This window comes from Strix uralensis, chromosome 6, assembly GCF_047716275.1.
Source record: "Strix uralensis isolate ZFMK-TIS-50842 chromosome 6, bStrUra1, whole genome shotgun sequence".
Lineage (NCBI taxonomy): Eukaryota > Metazoa > Chordata > Aves > Strigiformes > Strigidae > Strix > Strix uralensis.
The window spans coordinates 2,550,627-2,569,720 of NC_133977.1; the positions used below are offsets into that span (position 1 = coordinate 2,550,627).

The following is a 19,094-nucleotide window of genomic DNA, read 5'->3' on the forward strand; positions in this document are numbered from 1 at the left end:
GCTGCACCTTCAAAGGCAAAGCATGTTACACATGCTCCTCTCCCATGAGTTGCACTGGTGCATGCCTGCATACCATTTTCTTTCTAAAGCATAAGTTAGTCCACTCTGGAAATGTGCAATGTTCTAAAAAACAGCCTTGTCTTGGCATTAAAGTCAGACAGTCAGAAACAAAGCATCTTTATCAGGAGCTTGATCATTCAGATACTTAAACTTATTATGTTGGGTTCACCACTAAAGATGGGTAAAAGGGTAGTAAGCTGCTCTGCAACACCATGACATATAGATAGGGACCACAAAGTGGCCACTGTAACTGCACACTGATATAGTCAGGGTACAGAGTCTCAGTGAAGGACATCACAGATCTAGTTTAAAACAGTGGGATCAAGTGCACCCTCAGCAAGTTCACCAACAACGCCAAGCTGTGTGGTGTGGCCATCCAGAAGGACCTGGACAGGCTGGAGAGGTGGGCCAGTGTGAACCTCATGAAGTTCAACAAGACCAAGTGCAAGGTCCTGCATGTGGGTCTGGGCAATCCCAAGCACAAATACAGGCTGGGTGGTGAGTGGATTGAGAGCAGCCCTGAGGAGAATGTACTGGTGGATGAAAAGCTGGGCATGAGCCAGCAATGTGCACTCACAGCCCAGAAAGCCAACCGTGCCCTGGGCTGCATCAAGAGAAGTGTGGCCAGGAGGTCGAGGGAAGGGATTCTCTCCCTCTGCTCCACTCTTGTGAGACCCCCCCTGCAGTGCTGTGTCCAGCTCTGGGGGCACCAACATCAGAAGGACACGGACCTGCTCAAGCAGAGGAGGCCACAAAGATGAACAGAGGGCTGGAGCACCTCCCCTGTGAGGACAGGCTGAGAGAGTTGGGGGTGTTCAGCCTGGAGAAGACAAGGCTCTGGGGAGACCTTAGAGTGGCCTCCCAGTACTGAAAGGGGCTACAGGAAAGGTGGGGAGGGACTCTTGATCAGGGGATGTAGGGATAGGAAGAGAGGTAATGGTTTTAAACTGAAAGAGGGGAGATTGAGATTAGATATAAGGAAGAAATTCTTCCCTGTGAGGGGGGTGAGGCACTGGCACAGAGAAGCTGTGGCTGCCCCCTCCCTGGCAGTGTTCAAGGCCAGGTTGGACGGGGCTTAGAGCAACCTGGTCTAGTGGAAGGTGTCCCTGCCCATGGCAGGGGGTTGGAGCTAGATGATCTTTAAGGTCCCTTCTGACCAAAACCATTCTGTGATTCTATGAAAATTATTTCTTCCTAGTCCAAGATCTTTAGAATGGTACTACAGGCTAATTACAATAAAACTAGCTACATAAAAAAAGAAAAATAATAATTGAGCATCACCCTCCTTCACCCATTCTTCTGTCATGCCTGGAATCAGATAACCTCCTGTCATTCCCATCATCAGCCTATGAAACAAATAACACAGAAGAAATTATTCTTTGTTACCTATTTTCAGAGCTTGAGAAACCAGGTTGTCTCCTTTATAGCCTATCTCCTTCCATTCCCATTAGAATAAAATCGACTTTAGCTTCAGCTTCCCTGCTTTTCAGGGGCTTCCAGTGGCATTGGGTTCAGGGCTCTGAATACAGTGCACCCAACAGTGGCCTGACATATAGTCTTAACACAGTCACTTACCTTCCCTCTTTTTCCCATGTTTTCAAAGTGAATGTCCCCAAAAGCATCAGTAGGAAGTTCCTTAGTGTGCTTCTTGTAGTTCCATTTTTCACTGGTGTTAATCTGAGTGCCCTCTATGTGTTGATTTTCAGGGTATCCGCATTTACATAAGTTACCCCTGAAAGAAGAATGAATATACATGAAACCCCACAGTTATCACCCTGGGCACAAAAAAGTAAGCTCTGATACATTTATTAAGAAGAGAAAGTTTTCACAGCTGACACCACCTTCAAAACTTCTGCTCAATCGGGGCGTTTCCAAGAACTGTTATTCTGCAACAAATCTGGAGCTTGTAGAATACAGGGTGCCTACAGTAGCAGTCACATCAAGTGCAAAGTCTGGGAGCAGGGTTGTACCAACACAACTCAACAAGCCAAGCAGCAGGTGGAGCTACGGAACCACTCGCACATGGGACTCCACTTAGATTTGCTACATGACAAATTAACAGCTAAGAGGAACTAACTCTCAGCTGAGACCAGCACCTAGTCATGCTTCTTCTCCCTATAACCTGCTCCTGTCTAGCACTGGGCAATAGAGTGGGGTACATCTCAGGAACCGCTCTGTCCTGAGAGATGAGCTGACGCTTCTGGATGGGCCTTACCTATGTGACCTCTTTCATTATCACAAACCAAGTTAGGTCACCAGCAGCTTAATTTGAAACCCTACAACTGTGCACAGAAACAAAGAAAATGAACCAGAACTCGGCATCAGACACCACCAGAAGTGACCTCATCTGCTGCTGATGTGTACAAATGGTTTCTTCCCCTTTTTTGTGCTCTCAACCAGATATGAAGAGTTCACGAAGACAATTACAAAGTGTAATCATTTTCCATGCAGATCCAGGGCCTAACTGGTGTCTAAGCACACCCAAGACATATTCACATCAAGTCTTTGATCAGATTTTGCAGGCCATTTGCTGTGTTCCCAGCACATTTCCCCACCCACCCATCCCTGTCCGCCGCACGGCATGGCGTGCAGTCACTACTAATGCCCTCCTCACCAACACTGAAATTGCATCAAGGGGAGGAAGAATCTGCACTTTGGTTGTGCAGGACTAGTTGGGAAAGCGAGGAGAACTCTCTTCCTAAGAAAAACTGCAGTACAATCCTATATCCCTGCTTCCTCAGAGGGCATGGAGAAGGGGTCATTGCTTACGAAAGAAAGGATTGACTGAGAGCTACAGTCAGCCAAGTGCAGTAAGCAACATCAACAGTGGTAGGAGGGAGCAAGGGTGGCCCCTAGGCTCTAAGTTAACAAGCAACATGAGGTAAACACTTGCCCAGTGTGGTTACAAAAAAGTAGGCGGGGAGGAAAAGCAAGAGGAACAATGCTATTAACAGCACTGTGCAATTTGGCAGTGTACAAGGTGGGGGGGGGGGGGGGGGGGGGGAGAATAAATGCATTGGCCCAAAAGGATTAAGATGAGAACGTTAATTTGTGTGCTTACAGTGACCTTTAGGTTGCAGACTGCCAACATGAGATTGAGTAATGCCCTCCTGTGAAGATCGTGGTAAAGGTAAGTCACAGCATGCCTTGGAAGGGGAGAAAATTTGTATGGTTTCTTCTACTCGGCTGTAACTTGCAAATAAAACAAGCCTACCTTAAAAATAGAGAGACAAAACCACCCAGCAAGTATTGAATATGACTTGCAATCCTTTCCCAGTGGGCTTGTAGGAAGAGAAGCTCTCCCATCCTTTGCTGGTCCTTTGCCAGACATCCCATTTCAGATGCCAGAAGAGGACCCTAAGTAAGACTTGCTGAAATGAGACTAATTTCCCTCCCTCTCCAAGGCATTTTTTCCTCACAGCTTCAGAGGAGAATGGGGTTACTGAGAGCCCTCAGAGCTCTGTATTAAGACTTCTGCAGCTGCATTAGTTTAATCATTTTTCTCCTAAGATTACAAAAAAACCCCAAAACCCAAAAGCAACGTTATGGCCCTCAAACTTGCATTGCATAGGTACTTATGCCTCAAAACAGAGCAAGTACAATATCGTATCTTAAGAGAACATCAGTCTGAGCAAAACCTAGTGACTCTGTGTTGTAAAGGCTTGTGCGTGGAATTTGTGATTTGGGTTTAAAAGGAAAATTTCAGTTATGCAAACCTCTAATACATTTTTATACACTAATACCAGTGCTGGTACTGCATCCCAAGCCTATATAGTGCCACAATTATGCTTCAGATAGGGAATTTGATATTAAAGCCCTTTAACAGAGTTGCTGGAAGGCAGGCTGACAGAGTTAGCATGAAGGTCAGACCCTTAGTTTTGCATCAAGTTACTTGTGGAGTAATTCAAACTGATATATTTACAGCTTTTACACGAACTCCAGACAGCCTAGAGCAGTGGTCTCCAAAGTGGGGGGTACATTAAATAAGCTTCAAAAAAATTAAATATAGTGTTTATTTCATCTTTATCTCATCCTTTTTTAATCGCTTTTTTGGTGTAGGTTTTAGAATGTACACATCATTACTACAGGAGTAGATGTATATAGTTTATAAACAAACATATATTGGGGGACGCTCAAAAATCTTTTACTGATGGGGTGTGCAATCAAAATAGTTTGGAGAGCACTGGTCTAGAGCTAGGACAAGCACTTCAGGGTCTCTGTCCAACCACCAAACTTCCAGCTTTTTTGACCACAACTGCAGAACACCCCAGGCATACACAAACAAGCCAAACAAGCAGTGACAACGAAAGGAGTTGTACAAGTGAGACTGAGGTGAGGTTGAACTGCTAGATTCAGACTCTGTAACAAAAACCCCAAAAATTTGCTCCCCGCCCAACCCCTGTCACATGGCTTAGCAGAAATACCCTCAGCTCCCAGGTCCCCACACCTGTAAAACAAGAGAAAAATGTCTGCTTACATTGACTTGGTGTCTTTTGTAAAAAAGACACATTCTCTCTTCTTAAAGTTTTCTTGGATGAAGTTGACCAAATCCTTGAAAATAATTTTTAAAAAAGTTTACTCCTGGTAACTCATAGAAGAAACTTCAGAAATAGTCAGCATAGTTTAAACACAGAAAACTAGTACAAATTCACAAGTCTCCTTTCTCAAAGTGGATGGTGGAGGGCAACTAGAAAGCACTGATGGGAGTTGACAGGACACAAAAGACTACTAAAAATAAAAAACAGGTATTCCCAAAAACATGTAATATCAATATTTTCGTATCTATCAAGCACAATATATACTAAAGATGCAAAAGGTATGGCTTTCCCCTCAAAAAAAAAAAAAAAAAAAAAGAAATCTTGAACAGCAAAACAAATTGATGCCCTGAGTGAGTGTATTTTAATTTCAGCTTTTAATCCAAAAGACCCGCATAGAAAATGTCTTGCTTTTAGCTGTGGACTGTAGAGCATTTCCATTTGCATTCTTGCCCTGTTTCCAAATCACTTACAGCACTGACAATGTTCTTCAAACAGGGGTTAAGTGGTCTAGATACTGCTTAAGACTATGGCAAACACTGTTTCTTCACAAGTTGGGGGTGGGTTTTTTGTTGGTTTGTTTGTTGGTTTGGGGTTTTTTTTCTAAAAAAAAAAAAAAAAAAAGACCTTAACGTCCTCTTGGGTAGGGGTTATTTTAATTCAACACAAAAAGACCCCAGCAGGAGACATGAACAACTTAAAGTCATGCTTTATGTGAGCTCAGTGGAATGCAAAGTCTCTCCAGCTCATTTAACCATTAACTCTCATATTAACCTTGAAACTCCACAAGCCAGGGGAACCTTTCCAATTTGGGAAATTCATTCCTAATCTGCTTCTGCAAGATAGGAAAGCAAAAAAAAATTCTCACTTGCTGATAAAGGTTTGGAGGGGTTTTTTGTTTCTAAGCGCAGCTTGGGTTTGCAAACTAAGATTTAGTTTGGGATGAAAAGGGAAGACATACAGCTATAGTTTAGTTTACCATTTTTACAGAACAATTCTGGTTAAACCGCAGTTAAGAGGAAGTTATTCTAAGCAGAAAAGCATATAAAGTATAATATCCAAAACAAAGAAAATGGAAGAGAACATAATTCGACAGTAAAAGCCACAATGATGCAAGACCAAAAAAATAAAAGGGAGGGGGAACCACTTGCTAAAGACCTAAGAGCTAGTCATTAGGCCTCTTGCAAGCCCATCAGAAGCAAAGAATCTGCCAATCGCTGTGATCAGCAAAACATTGAGGCTTGAAAGGGATGTTTAACATAATTATATGTTGTCTGCCTTTGCCATCAAGTTGCTGAAGAGGTTGGGGTTCTTCTTTACAGAGACAGAGGATTTGTCTCTTAACTGAGTGAAAAAGGATTTAAAACCAGAAGTGACTAAAACTGTACAATAAAGAGTTACAGGGATCAAAAGGAATGCAATACATCCTTAGATTTTCACCATGTCAACAAAGCACCACTACTGCTTGAAGGGCCACTGGCTAAGAAAACTTCTTCATAAAGGAAAAACTGACAAATCAATCATCCTTCTCCTGACATGACCTAATTCATAACCACTGTGGCCCACCCCCAAGACAGCCCCCAAGCTTATCAAGGAGATACTCACAGCATCACTGCAGGACACGTCTATGCTGCGAGACATGCTGGAATAGAGGAGTCTGGAACTCTCAAAATTGCCATTTCTTCGGTGTCGCATGGTGCCCATAGAAACCTGAAAGAGCATGGTGTAGATGAAGGAGCAATGGTCATTTCTTTCACTAGATAAAAACCAGCAAGGACACTTAGCACCCTAGGAAAGCAAGGGAGAGGTTATTTGAATCCAGCATAAAGGATTAGGAAGTGTATTGATTCCTAAAATGTGAAACTAACATCCAGAGAAAATATTTTCTCTTATTTCATACCACAAAGAGACTTTCCTCTTTCTTTCCCCACTCCAAAAAGAACCAAGCCAACATGCTTTGAGAAAGGAACGTACCTTCTATGCCATCCCATTCAATTCTTTGCCATATCTTAAGTCTCTTTCCCTGCCCATCTCTGGTGGTCATGCACAGGACTTGTGCTATTCAGTGTTTAAACATAAAATAAGCAGTCCCTAATCCAGGGTATTTACAAATTAAAGGGGATGTTAAGAAGAAGCATTTCAATCACAGAGAAAATGAACTGCAGTGTAAAAAGAAGCTGGTCTGGCAGTACGTCAACTTAGAGTAGATGCAGCACCTGAACACTGATCCCTCAGGTCTCTGTCCACTCCTGTAACAAGGAGAGTCAACATGTGCGATCTGAAGAGCGAGTGGATTTAAAGTGTATTGGATCCAAAAGTTCACAAGTTACCCTTGGAAGCAGACACACCTCAGTTGCCCTCTAGAGCAGATGCCTGTATTAGACCTCCCTATCTTTGAAGGAGCATCACTTCATTTGCACCAAAGCACAGAACAAAATTTTATTTATGCTAACAGCAAATCAATTCCTTTTATGTTACTTTGCAAAATAATACTGGAAAAGATGTTTTCCTGAAAGGAAGGCTGGCAGCCAGCTAACATGGTGAGCTCAAATTCTAGTTCTCCTTCCAACACTGTTTTATTTCCTGCCTTTTCTTCTCACTGTGCACACTGGGCTTGCCTCTCAGGTGATACTCCCAGACACCAGAACTCACATTCTCCACCTCTGATGAAGCATCCCTGTGTAAATACATGGCTTCTGAGATCCAAAAACTAGCAAGTGTGAAAACAGTTTACTTGGGGCACTCTTTATCACTGTTAAGTGATGAAAGAGCACAGAAAAAAACCCTATTCCTCCCACCCACCTTCTGTGTGCAATAGGAATGATTTAAACCTAAGAAAAGGCAAAAGGCTGGAAAGTGCATTTCATCATGGCTGGATGGCCGGCCCCAAGGAGTGGTGGTGAATGGAGTTGAATCCAGCTGGTGGCTGGTCACAAGTGGTGTTTCCCCAGGGCTCAGTACTGGGGCCAGTTCTGTTTAACATCTTTATCAATGATCTGGACAAGGGGATCAAGTGCACCCTCAGTAAGTTTGCAGATGACACCAAGTTGGGTGGGAATGTTGATCGGCTCGAGGGCAGGAAGGTTCTACAGAGGGACCTGGGCAGGCTGAGACCAGTTGTATGAGGCTGAACAAGGCTCAGTGCTGGGTCCTGCACTTGGGTCCCAACAACCTCCCGCAACGCTGCAGGCTTGGGGCAGAGTGGCTGGAAAGCTGCCCAGTGGAAAAGGACCTGGGGGTGTTGGTCGACAGCCGGCTGAATATGAGCCAGCAGCGTGCCCAGGTGGCCAAGAAGGCCAATGGTATCCTGGCTTGTATCAGAAATAGTGTGGCCAGCAGGACTGGGGAAGTGATCATCCCCCTGTATTGGGCATTGGTGAGGCCACATCTCAAATACTGTGTTCAGTTTTGGGCCCCTCACTACAATACAGACACTGAGGTGCTGGAGTGTGTCCAGAGAAGGGCAACGGAGCTGGTGCAGGGTCTGGAGCACAGGTCTGATGGGGAGCGGCTGAGGGAACTGGGGGGGTTTAGTCTGGAGAAGAGGAGGCTGAGGGGAGACCTCATCGCCCTCTACAACTCCCTGAAAGAAGGTCCCTTCTCCCAAGTAACAAGCAATAGGACAAGAAGAAATGGCCTCAATTTGCACCAGGGAAGGTTTTGGTTAGGTATTAGGAAAATTTTCTTCACTGAAAGGGTTGTCACACATTGGAACAGGCTGCCCGGGGAAGTGGCGCAGTCATCATCCCTGGAGGTATTTAGAAGACGTGTAGATGTGGTGCTTAGGGACACGGTTTAGTGGTGGACTTGGCAGTGTTGGGGTAACGGTTGGACTCAATGATGCTAAGGGTGTTTTCCAACCTAAATAATTCTATGATCCCATGATTATATGATCTTTTTTGACCATATCCCCACCAGGGGTATCTGGGATCCTCAGCCCTGAGGAATAAAAACAAAAAAACCCTTTCCTTTGAAACCCAATGGTGTATAACCTCTTCATGTCTCTTCATCTCCCATCACAATCTCTCCCCCTCAAATTTCAACTCTGAAACACCAAGCCAGAAGTGGCTTGTCAAAACACGTGCCACTGAGAGCTACAGTTGTGCTGGCCTAAGCCTTCCACATGGGAACTCTTCAGCTGCAGATAAATGTCAGGCTCTACATACTTGCTCAAGGTTTCAGACAGTGGATCTGCCTCAGACCAATTTATTTCCTCTCGCAGCACTACAGAAAGGTGTCATGCTGTTTCTCAAGTAGAAGCTGAAGAAGAAAATAGAACACACTCCTTTGAAGTTCATAATCTCCTTTACATTAATTACTCTAGTAGTTCCCATCTTGAGAGCAAGGACAGAAGTCTGGCAAGCTTTGCGCCAGATTCAGGAAAAGACTTCAGAGCAAACTAACTAAAACAGCTCATAACAGCAAAACACTAGAACGAACTGACCTCCAGTGAGGCCACCAGCCTGGTCATGCCCTGCTTCAGATCTCCAGAAGAGAAGCATGCCTTTATTTGCCCAGGAACTGCAAGGATCTGTGGAAGGAGAGAATATCTCTTCCTTTGAGGGTATCTGCTCAAGGGCCTTTTCAGTGCAAAAGGGGAAAAGAAAAGGAGGAAGCCATAAACTAGAACATGCAGAGAGGAAAACCTGACTGACAGACAATAAGGGAGGGAGTGATGAGACCCAAACTTGGTCAGCCACACTAATTGATAAGGGTATGTGGAATGTGGGAAAGTTTATTCCAGCGAGGTTATCTGACAGGACAGGCTTGTCAAATGAGATAACTAAGGAAAAGACAGAAGCCGTACACAAAATATACAGAGGCTCCAACTTAGCACACAAGCATTGTGGAAACAAAAGACAAGAAAAAATGCCTTGTCAGTCACAGTAATTGATGCGTTTAGCAAGAAACTTAATGCAAACTGGGACTTTGCAGCTGGTAAGAATGCAAACTTGAGGTTCAAGGATGGTGGAGGGGGGGCCAGTGGAATCCTGCCAGCTGAGGAGGGGAAGGCAGACAGAGAGGAACAAAGGAGGAACAGGCAGAAAGGGGTATAAAAGGGGCCCTTTGCATGTGAAATGGGCCAGTGGCTTGTCTGGCTGAGCCCTGTGCCTGATCACTGCAGTCTCTCCTATCTTGTTAATAAATTATTTCTTAACTATCTGGGCAGTGGTGCTGGGCAGACAGAGGGGCTGTGCCGGTGCTCGAAGGATCTGCAAACACGTGTGCGCTTGTGAACCCCGAGAGTGTCATGTGTGTGCCTGCACTAGTGACCTCCCGTCTCCACTGGCCCAACGGGAAGGGTTCCATTAAAGGCATACAAAGCACTAGAAGCTTACCAAGAGCAGCCACGCTACTATTTCTGCTCATTAATTTCCCAAGACCATTTCAGGGCCAGTGGAGCCTTCTGCTGGGCACCCACGAAGCGAGACCCAAGGAACGGCCTGTGAATCATTCAGGGACTTGGCTAACATCACTCGTTCGCTGACAGATGCAAGACCAAACACAGTGGTTCTGGCTTTATAGTCTGGGCAAACACAGTCTTGGCTTTATCTTCCTTAAGTATGCGACCATCCGTTGTCCACCCATAGGCCTGCCTGGCTTTTCACAAACCCTGCAAACGCCAAATGAGCCCAGGGTCCTGCATGTAACAGCCCCCTTCCCTGTATGACCCTGACTTCAGAGCAGATCAAGAGGTCCTGGTGAACAAGAATTCCTCCAGCAAAGGACTGGTAGCTCTCATATTGCATTTCCAAACAGGGCAAGCAAGCTACAGGACAACAGCTCACCTCGGTGTTGGGGTTATGACAGGTTTCACTCAGCACCCCAAACATTTTAGGATCCCTCCTTCCCTCCCCAGGCAGGACACAAGCTTGCACATTTTACCTAGTGCAAGGATGGCTTCCAGGCATGAGCTAGAAGCAGAGCAGCAGTTATCGAAGCTCTAGAACTAGTTCCTCTTCTAGAAAGACACAGTGCCAGAGGAATTTAGATGGCTACAGCCACAAAACAATCATCCTGCCCTTTTGAAGTGCTAACTTTGGTAATAACCAAGACGATGGCTGAGAGAGCATTGTGCCTAAAAATACCAACAAAACAAAAACACACACACCCTCCACCATATCACTTATTTAACTGAGTAAGACTGGCAGCTGTGCCTTGGGAGACACGTTTCCTAATAACCCAGAAAGCAATCTTATAATTTCATAAGATTGATGTTTGGTGTAAATATGTTTTTAAAGCTATTAATTCAAGACAAAAGTTCCACGGGGAGGGGGAATACATTTTGGTCTGGATCCATACAACTTATTTATTGACAGAGTTTTACTTTACTTGTTGATTTGTTTAATAAGTTAACATGAGAAAAGTGACTATGAACATAACTGTACAGAGAGAATATTAAAAGGAAACAAGGGCATTAAATTATTCATTCAAAACACTAAAGGATTTCAAGTTTGCCTCACTGCTTTTGTAAATAATTGATAAGAATAAACGTGCTGCAAACAAACTGAAAATAGTTAGCAAGACTGCAAAGGAACCCTGAAAACCCTGGACTTATTTTTAAATTTAAATTCCGAAGAGCTGCATTGATACCACAGTGTTTAGCTGATATTTGTGAGTGAAGCTCATTAACTCCGTGAGTGTTAGAAATAACACAGCAATCGTAAATACTTTAAAAGATGTGACACAGCTGCAGTCTACGTAACAGGCACAGTTCATTTTCTATTGTATTTCCAACTCATTAAATATATAGGAAGACATTTTTAAAGCACTGACTGGTGCATTAAAGCATAACTTTCTTGAACTAACACATTTTGAGAGTAATAACCATTAGATAAACACCAAAATAATCCTCTAAAGTATAAGACTAATACTATGACTTCCACACTACTTGAAGGAGCATATTCCAAAAAAATCTTCAGTTTGGAGGTGACTAAAAAAATAAAAAGTGACAAAATAACTAGTTCTAAAGAGACTTTGATAAAGACTTTAAAAAACTTGTCTGCAACTGAAAAAGCAAGACCAGCTTCCATTCTCAGAAAGCTTTCAGATAAACGTAACCACTATTTGCATTAACATAATTCTAGCAACAGGCTTTATGTGAAAGCTCGGAAAAAGGAAAGGATGTTGCCAAACTTCAGATGCACAGCTACCTCAGTTTCAGCATATTAAAAGTATATACTCTTAAGTACAGAAAAATCAACGACTAATCACATACCACTGTGGAACACTCACCAAAGTCTCCAGAATATGCCCCAGCAAGCCTTCTGAAATCATTACTCAAAGAGGAAGGTTTTGATATACTTCAGCTTGCAAAGCCCCACCTTTTTTATCTGTGTCATGGTTTCCTTTTAAGGGAGGACACGGAGGAAGAGATAATGCACAGGAGCAAGCAACAGCAGGATTACTCACCAATTAATAATGAAGGCAGGCATAATTGCAGCAGGGCACAGGAACTAGCAGTTGCAGGTTATCTGTAAGAGAACAGCAATGCTTCTGTCCCACCTGCTGCCAATGTACTGCAGAAACTGGTAACAGCACTGCGCCTAATTCATGCAATCAGCAGCACTATTAAAAAGCCAGGAGTATAAGAAAATGCTTGTGGGAATAAATAATTAGATTTTAATGTATTAGAAAATAATGAAATGGTTCTAAAATCAACACCTATTAATCTAATTTACTGCAAGGTTGTTGAAGCACTGGCGAGTACAACAGAGGGTTTTACAACAACTGATATTTTGACCCAACAACAATCTTACTCTCAGTTCCTTAACTTTTTGGTTTGACACTCATCAGTGTAAAGTAATCTGGTTTTCTTCTGACCTTACCTTAAAACTATTCACTTTGTCAGCATCATTTCTTTTGCTTCGATAGTCACAGTGGAGAGCCAGATTGTTCCCAGTCCACTCTCCTTGCAGAAAGCAGAGCTATCTGGTGTGCTGCTGGAGAACCTTCTACATCCTTTTAATGACCCGCTTTGGACAGATGTCACCACCCCACCAGCTCAAGCACTGCCCCATGATCCTATTTTTACTTTGCACTGCAGTCGATGAGCATGCAAGGAGAAAATACATCCAGGTCTGGAGGGCAGAAGCTTCTAATCCATAAGGAATTCCAGAGCAGCAGAGGGAAAGAACAAAGGCCATACTATTCAAAAGGCCCAAGACAAAACAAGTATGTGTTGTAATTAAAGATCTGCTGTTGAAAACACAACCATGAAAAACAAGCAGAGGTGTTTTGAGTTTCTGTTGATGGTCAAAAGCTCACAGTGCTACTTCCTGGTAATCAGGGGTGTCTCTAAACTGTTCAATTTACATTCAATGTACATTCTGAACCGTGATCTCCGAGCATCCAGACTAGAGAACCTGGTGCCACGCACTGGGCTCCCTCTGCTTCCCCAGCTCCCAGCTTTTTTCCCCTTGGAAACCAAATGGAGGGAATGATGCACATTGGAATCTGTTCCCAGCATGCAGTCAGTCGGCTAGGACATGTAAGTGTATAACCACCAAAAAAGCTCAGCAAAAGTACTTCTGTAGCTTTTGCAAGGGCAGGAGTGAGAAGCCCCAGACGCACTTTTCTCTGCAGTCATGGTGAGGCAGGTATTGCTACTCTGCAGGGACCTGCAGCATGGGGAGGTTAATCAATTCCGACAAGTTATTCTGCCAAGAGGCACTGGCAGAAGAGGGAACAGAGCTGATTTTTCCAGCCTGCAGCCTGGCCTCAGAGCAATCCTTCTGTCTGTAATGGAGATAGCTTTATTTACCTTAAATCTCTTGTTACCTTGGCATATACACATCTGCATTTGCATGAGTTTTCACTTAGGGGCTTACCTTTACACTGCAGCATCTAACAGCTCTGTGTCTGCTCAACAATACATACTGCACACTAGCAATTAATGACTTACGAACAGGCAGCTGCCATGCACTCCATTGCTCCATTTTCTTTCCTTCTCGGCTGGGTTATCCAGTTGGTTCAACTATGAAATAAGTAGCAAATTGACTGAAGAAGTTTAAACATTAAATGTTACTAGGATCACAAAATGAGAGGCACACAAAACTAAGTCTTAACTAAAGCCTTAACACCTGTAATTTCATACACATCTCCCCACTTCCCCTGTCCTTTCAGAGCTATTATCACATGAAGCCTACCTTAAGCTGATAGTAAAAAGCGGTTAAGAGTTTAAACTACTGGAGGCTATTTCAGTTTGCATTTTGTATGCTGTGCGCTGCCAAACTGACACAAAGTTATTTCATTTCCTCACTCAACCTAGACCCAATAGTGTGGGATGCAAGTTCACCATCCATGAGAGAAACTTTTCCTAGAACAGCATACACCAGGGACCTTTTATTTAAGTCAGGAGGGACCACCTGGCCTCTACCACATGTGTGTTCAGCCCAAAGATGTAACTCATCCCAGTGATCCACCACTCCTAAGAAACGTACTGAAACATATCAAAGACTTGCAGCAAATCCTGAAGGGGAGCTAAATTGCTGCTGTACTATCATCCTATTTCAGAAGAACAGAGTTTTCAGGGGCAGGCAGTAGCAGTATGGTCATCAACATTACTGAAGTACCAAACGTGAATCTTGATTGTGGTTTATACCTGTAGTAAGTTCCTTAGTCACCACAGTGTGAAACCAGTCTGGCTGATAACTCTCAAGAAGACAAACTAAGGAGTACGTAATGGGAGCTCAACCATCCCTTAAAAAAAGTAGCTGCAGAGTTGGGGAACAAACCCTCCTGCCTGGTCCTATTATGTATAGCAAACCTGGAGAGCAGACAGATTTTTGGAGCCACTTTATAACTCTCAAGTGTAACAAATCCCCCCGTACCTCAAGTAAGAAATTTGGCACCCCAAGCATAAGTCAGAGATGCTCTCTGAATGTGTCCGGAAGTTTTTAGTCTACCTGGGCAAAGATGATCAATATTTTCCAAAGACAAGAGCTCCTCCACTGGCAATAATTTACACTCCCCAGCATTCCTGCATTCTTGGTCTGAGAACACACATGCAAGTATTCCAGACCTACAGTAATTATACCAAGTGATAGCAAATACACTAATACTTACCGTATTCTGGCAAAATCAGGTCTGTTTCCACTGGAGAGATTTCAGTGAGAATTTGCCAAACTGCACAGAATTTGCTGTCTTTCCCAATTCACAGAAAGTATATAACACCAGTTTTGGACTAAATAGAGGTGAATATTTGTGAAGAACAGAAAAGGTGTTACTGTGGATCCTGGCCAAAGAGCTATATGTGTTTCTATGATCGGTGAAGTAAAAGCCCTCATCTTCAGGATCAGCATTCAGACCACCAGTGTTGTTACCTATGCAGGAATCAAAATACAACAAGCACTTGTATTACTGAGAAATGGAAGTTCACATAGATATGAAAACATTTTCTGTTGTTCTGAGAGCAAAGACCGTACAGAAGAAAGGTGCTTCCGCACACGAATAAACCTTGTGATCTTTTAACAAAAAAAGTATAAAGCAAGAGAGCAGATTTAAGACAAATGGTGCCTGAAGAGCTACAGGGATTTCTGAACCCTGCAGCCTCCAATGAGCAGAAAGCCAAGTACTATAGAATTCATTTCAGTGGTTGGCAGTAAATTACTTTCTATCCCAGGACCTATGAGAGCATAAGAGGGGCTTTTTTACTGGTGAAGGCAGAATTGACAGTGCACCTGTGAAGTTAACCGATATATTAATTTTCTTGTAAAGTTTGCTTTGTGGTTTTTTTTTTATTTGTTTGTTTGTTTAACTAAGTTAGTCTCATTTCACCACAACTAGTGAAATTTTTAATGCCAAGGAGACTGTCATGGGCTGACAGCATTAAAATCACCACTACTGGCCATGAAATCCTTTTTTAGGAACAAATTTGTTTTAGCTAAGCTTTGAGCCACCCATTATTAGTACACTGTTTAAAGACAATGGCTTACTAGAGGTTTGTATACAGGGATTCACAGCATAGCCACCACAGAATTCAATGGCTGAGGGTGTGCTTGGGCCATCTGTTCCCACCTGAAACTCAGAGAAGAGCCCAAGCAAAAATACAGATGGGTTTTGCAGCACTATCGAAGCATGATGGATCAAATCGTCAAAAAGGTGAAATACTGATTCTGTTAAGTGCTAATTCCCTAGTCTAAATTCTCCCCATGGATCACCAGAAAGAACAAAATGCCAAATACTGTTGTAGAACGGCCAGGGTACTTACTAATTACAGAAGCTAAAACAAAGTGTTACATGGAGATTCACAAAGAACATTTCTATCCCAGAAATCCCTCTGGACTTATTTTGCTTTGGCTGCGAGCTGTTAACACTGGTCCTGCTCCTGAGCAGGAAACAGACACCGATGCCGTTGCGCACAGAAGCTCATTTACTGTGTATGACCTGCCTTCTGTACCAGCTTTTATTGCTTGCTGTAGTGACCCACTTTTTTCCTTTTTATCCAAACTGCAGAGACTCACCTTGAGCAGGGGTAACAGCCTGTGTGGCTCCTTACCCTTTTTATGTTGCGACGTTGGATTCATAACCACTGGGGAGAATAAAACAGTTTCATCATGTTTCCAGCTAAGATACTGCATTTCTCAACAGAATTAGAAGAGGAGGGGGAGATAGCAATGAAAATTTTTAAATGTGAACTATGAGATAATACTTTAGCACTTCTCATCCTCAAAAGCACCTTGAACATAGCATGAGCACAACAAACCTAGGAAGACCTAAAGATAATTATCTGTCATTTCAACTCCATGTGCTTTGTCTCTCTACCTCACCTGACTCCTTAAACACCCAGCTGTTCTCAGAAAAGGCGAGAACTTCCCTATTTGTGTCTTTTACCACTTCCCAGCTCTGGCTAAGGAGAACATCTGAAGCTGCTCCATGGATGGCAGGCCAATACTCTAGCAACAAGCACCCCACAAAAGCATTGAGACAGAGCAGAGGAAACTCTTCAAATCAAGCAAAAGGACAAGGATAGACTTCCTCCCACCTCCCCCTCCCTCCTCTTTTTTAGGAAAGAAAGGGAGAGCTGACTCCTATTTCTCTGTGTGTGGGCCACTGGGATGCACCTACCAGACACTACAATAAGTCTCTTCCAGATAATACAGGCAATTTGTTGGCTTAACTTCTGGGTTATATTAAAGCTCAGTAAAATGAGGAGCTGCAGAAGGTATTCTTCATTGCAAGAAAGGTCAGCGAAGCTATTCAAATTATACCAGAGTCCTACCTGAATTATAGGTGTGGTAAGTCCCATTATAGTACAACTTTGGCAACAAAAACACAGATAGCAGAGCTCCTTTGGGGTTTGGGTCTTTAAAAATCTTGGAAAAGCCTAAAGAGCACTTCACAAAATTTCATAAAAGATACCCAGCTCCAGTGATTCTTACTCATTTTGAGTGGAATTTCCACCTGGCTGCTCAAGTCACAAAGGTTTTAATATTAATTACTGAAAGCAATTTTGTTATTTGTAGCCATTTGCCTTTCCAAGGCATGTAAGAGAATATTCAAATCTACAATGACACACTAAAGAGAACATAACCTAGTGCAAAATGGCAGTATTTTGGCAATTACAGATATCTGAACTGTTCAAAAAGGGATTATTGACAAAGTCCAAATCTATTAGAAGCACTTATTAGTCTGAGTGTCCACCTAGTCTCACTTAAAGAGGACAGTCTCCTAGACACAGAGACCTAGCGTTATGGGACCTTGAAAGCTGGGTTACAACTGAGCAGAAAGCTGTGGTCCTACCCTCTCTTATTACCTATCCTGATGTTTCGCAAGCATTTAAAATCCTTTTTAACAACTTAGATTCCTAAATGCAGACACTTGTATTTACTTTAAGTGTGAGAGTGTATTGCATTTGGAGAACAATGGGTGAAATCATTCTGATATGCATGTTAGCCCAGAAAGCTTTAAAAGCACATTTTGGTGTGAAATATTAATAGGTATGAACAGAACACTGTCAGATTCTTTCTGTAAAAGCCTTAAAAATAAAAGAAACCCACCAAAACTAATTATGTAGTTTTCAGCTTATGAATGTTCAGAGTGACTAGCAATTGTGCACCTCAGGCTTTTATGCACTTAATTTGATGGAAATGTTCTGAGAAAGTCTTCATCAAGCTTCAAAAACGAGGAGAAGGAAGAGGAGAGAAGGGGGAGAGGAGAGGAGAAGGGGGAGAGGAGAGGAGAAGGGGGAGAGGAGAGGAGAAGGGGGAGAGGAGAAGAGAAGGGGGAGAGGAGAAGAGAAGGGGGAGAGGATCTTAGGACACTTTAGATCAAGAGAAGATAAAAAAAAACAACAAAACAAAACCAAGCAAGCCCCTAGCCTCAAGCACACTAGTCAATTGAAGACTCACTCCCACCAGTTTCAATGCAGTAGGCTCACAAGCTTAGCTTTGCTACACTTATATGGGTTTCTCTGAATTTAGCTAGGATCAAAATAAAAATGTGCATTAACCCAGAATAGTCAGGTTGATGACTATCACAGGAAAGTCTACTGCATTTACACAACAGCAATGAATCTTTAAAAACTGAAAAAAAATTGAAAGTAGTAATAAATTCTCTTCTTATTTTCATCAATAGTAAACTTAATCAAAACCAAACTTAATCAAAACCACCTTCTTTAAAAGGAAGCACATGTACTTCAGTAACAAAGTATATTTGAATATACCCAGAATGTTTAAGAAAAAAAATCAAGTGAATTAATTTTTTGAAGGCTCATTGTAACATTGTTGCAAGATTCATAAAATGATCCTTAGTAATAGCTGGTATCACTCACTGTTGCAAAGTTCATAACAGAGACATGCTAAACATATAGTTTAGCAATAAACAATATAGTTTTCAATTTTGAGGTGTTTTTATGCATAATATTCATACGCCTATTTTGCATGCACTGAGATCATATACATAAATCAAAGCTATATGGCACAAAGACAAGTGGTAACACTGAAGAAAAAGCTTTCACAAATTTTAATTTAACCAAAAGAAACTACTCCAGTGAAGAAGTACATCTGTTTTTACAGAGGAATATTATTAAAATATTCATCTAATCATATTCAGTCAAAATGAACATATGTTTGTGACTATTTCAGCCTCCATTCTCTGGAAACTGGATGTAACATGCAAACTTTGTACATCTCTTCCAATTTCACACCGCCATGCGGATAATAGTGTGAGTCGGCAGTAGGCCTTTGATTATCCCCCGCTATAAAAGGTACGCTTAATCAAATATTCAAATACAGGATCCTAGGTAAAATACCTTTAATCCTTGGAAATCATAGAATCAGAGACAGGTAAGTGGGAAGGTACATCGAGAGGTCCAGGTAAACAGAACTGAACTACACGTGGCTCAATATATCAAAGAACATAAATCCCACAACCTCTCAAGACCCTTCTTCTAGTGTTTGACCACTCTCAGGCTGATTTTTTTTTCCTACTGTCTACTTGCAATTTCCTTTGTTCCAACTTGTGTCCATTGCCCTATTCCCACACATCTCTGAGAAG

General features: G+C 42.5%; 1 protein-coding gene across 2 annotated transcripts in view; it reads right to left on the reverse strand.

The window, feature by feature from the left end:
* The window catches only part of TRPM8 (transient receptor potential cation channel subfamily M member 8), a 53,028-nt gene extending 40,929 nt beyond the window's left edge, over positions 1 to 12,099 (reverse strand). Inside the window, exons 1-4 of one of the 2 annotated variants that reach the window (XM_074872502.1) lie at positions 12,009 to 12,099; positions 6,201 to 6,305; positions 4,538 to 4,611; positions 1,636 to 1,792 (exon numbers count right to left, since the gene is read on the reverse strand). In XM_074872502.1, the coding sequence (XP_074728603.1) occupies positions 1,636 to 1,792; positions 4,538 to 4,611; positions 6,201 to 6,299 (330 nt within the window). In that variant the 5' untranslated portion in view covers positions 6,300 to 6,305; positions 12,009 to 12,099. Of the gene's footprint in view, positions 1 to 1,635; positions 1,793 to 4,537; positions 4,612 to 6,200; positions 6,318 to 12,008 lie in introns of those variants that run through there. The other variant, XM_074872503.1, reaches the window with a different exon arrangement.
* Between the last annotated feature and the right edge of the window lie 6,995 nt (positions 12,100 to 19,094).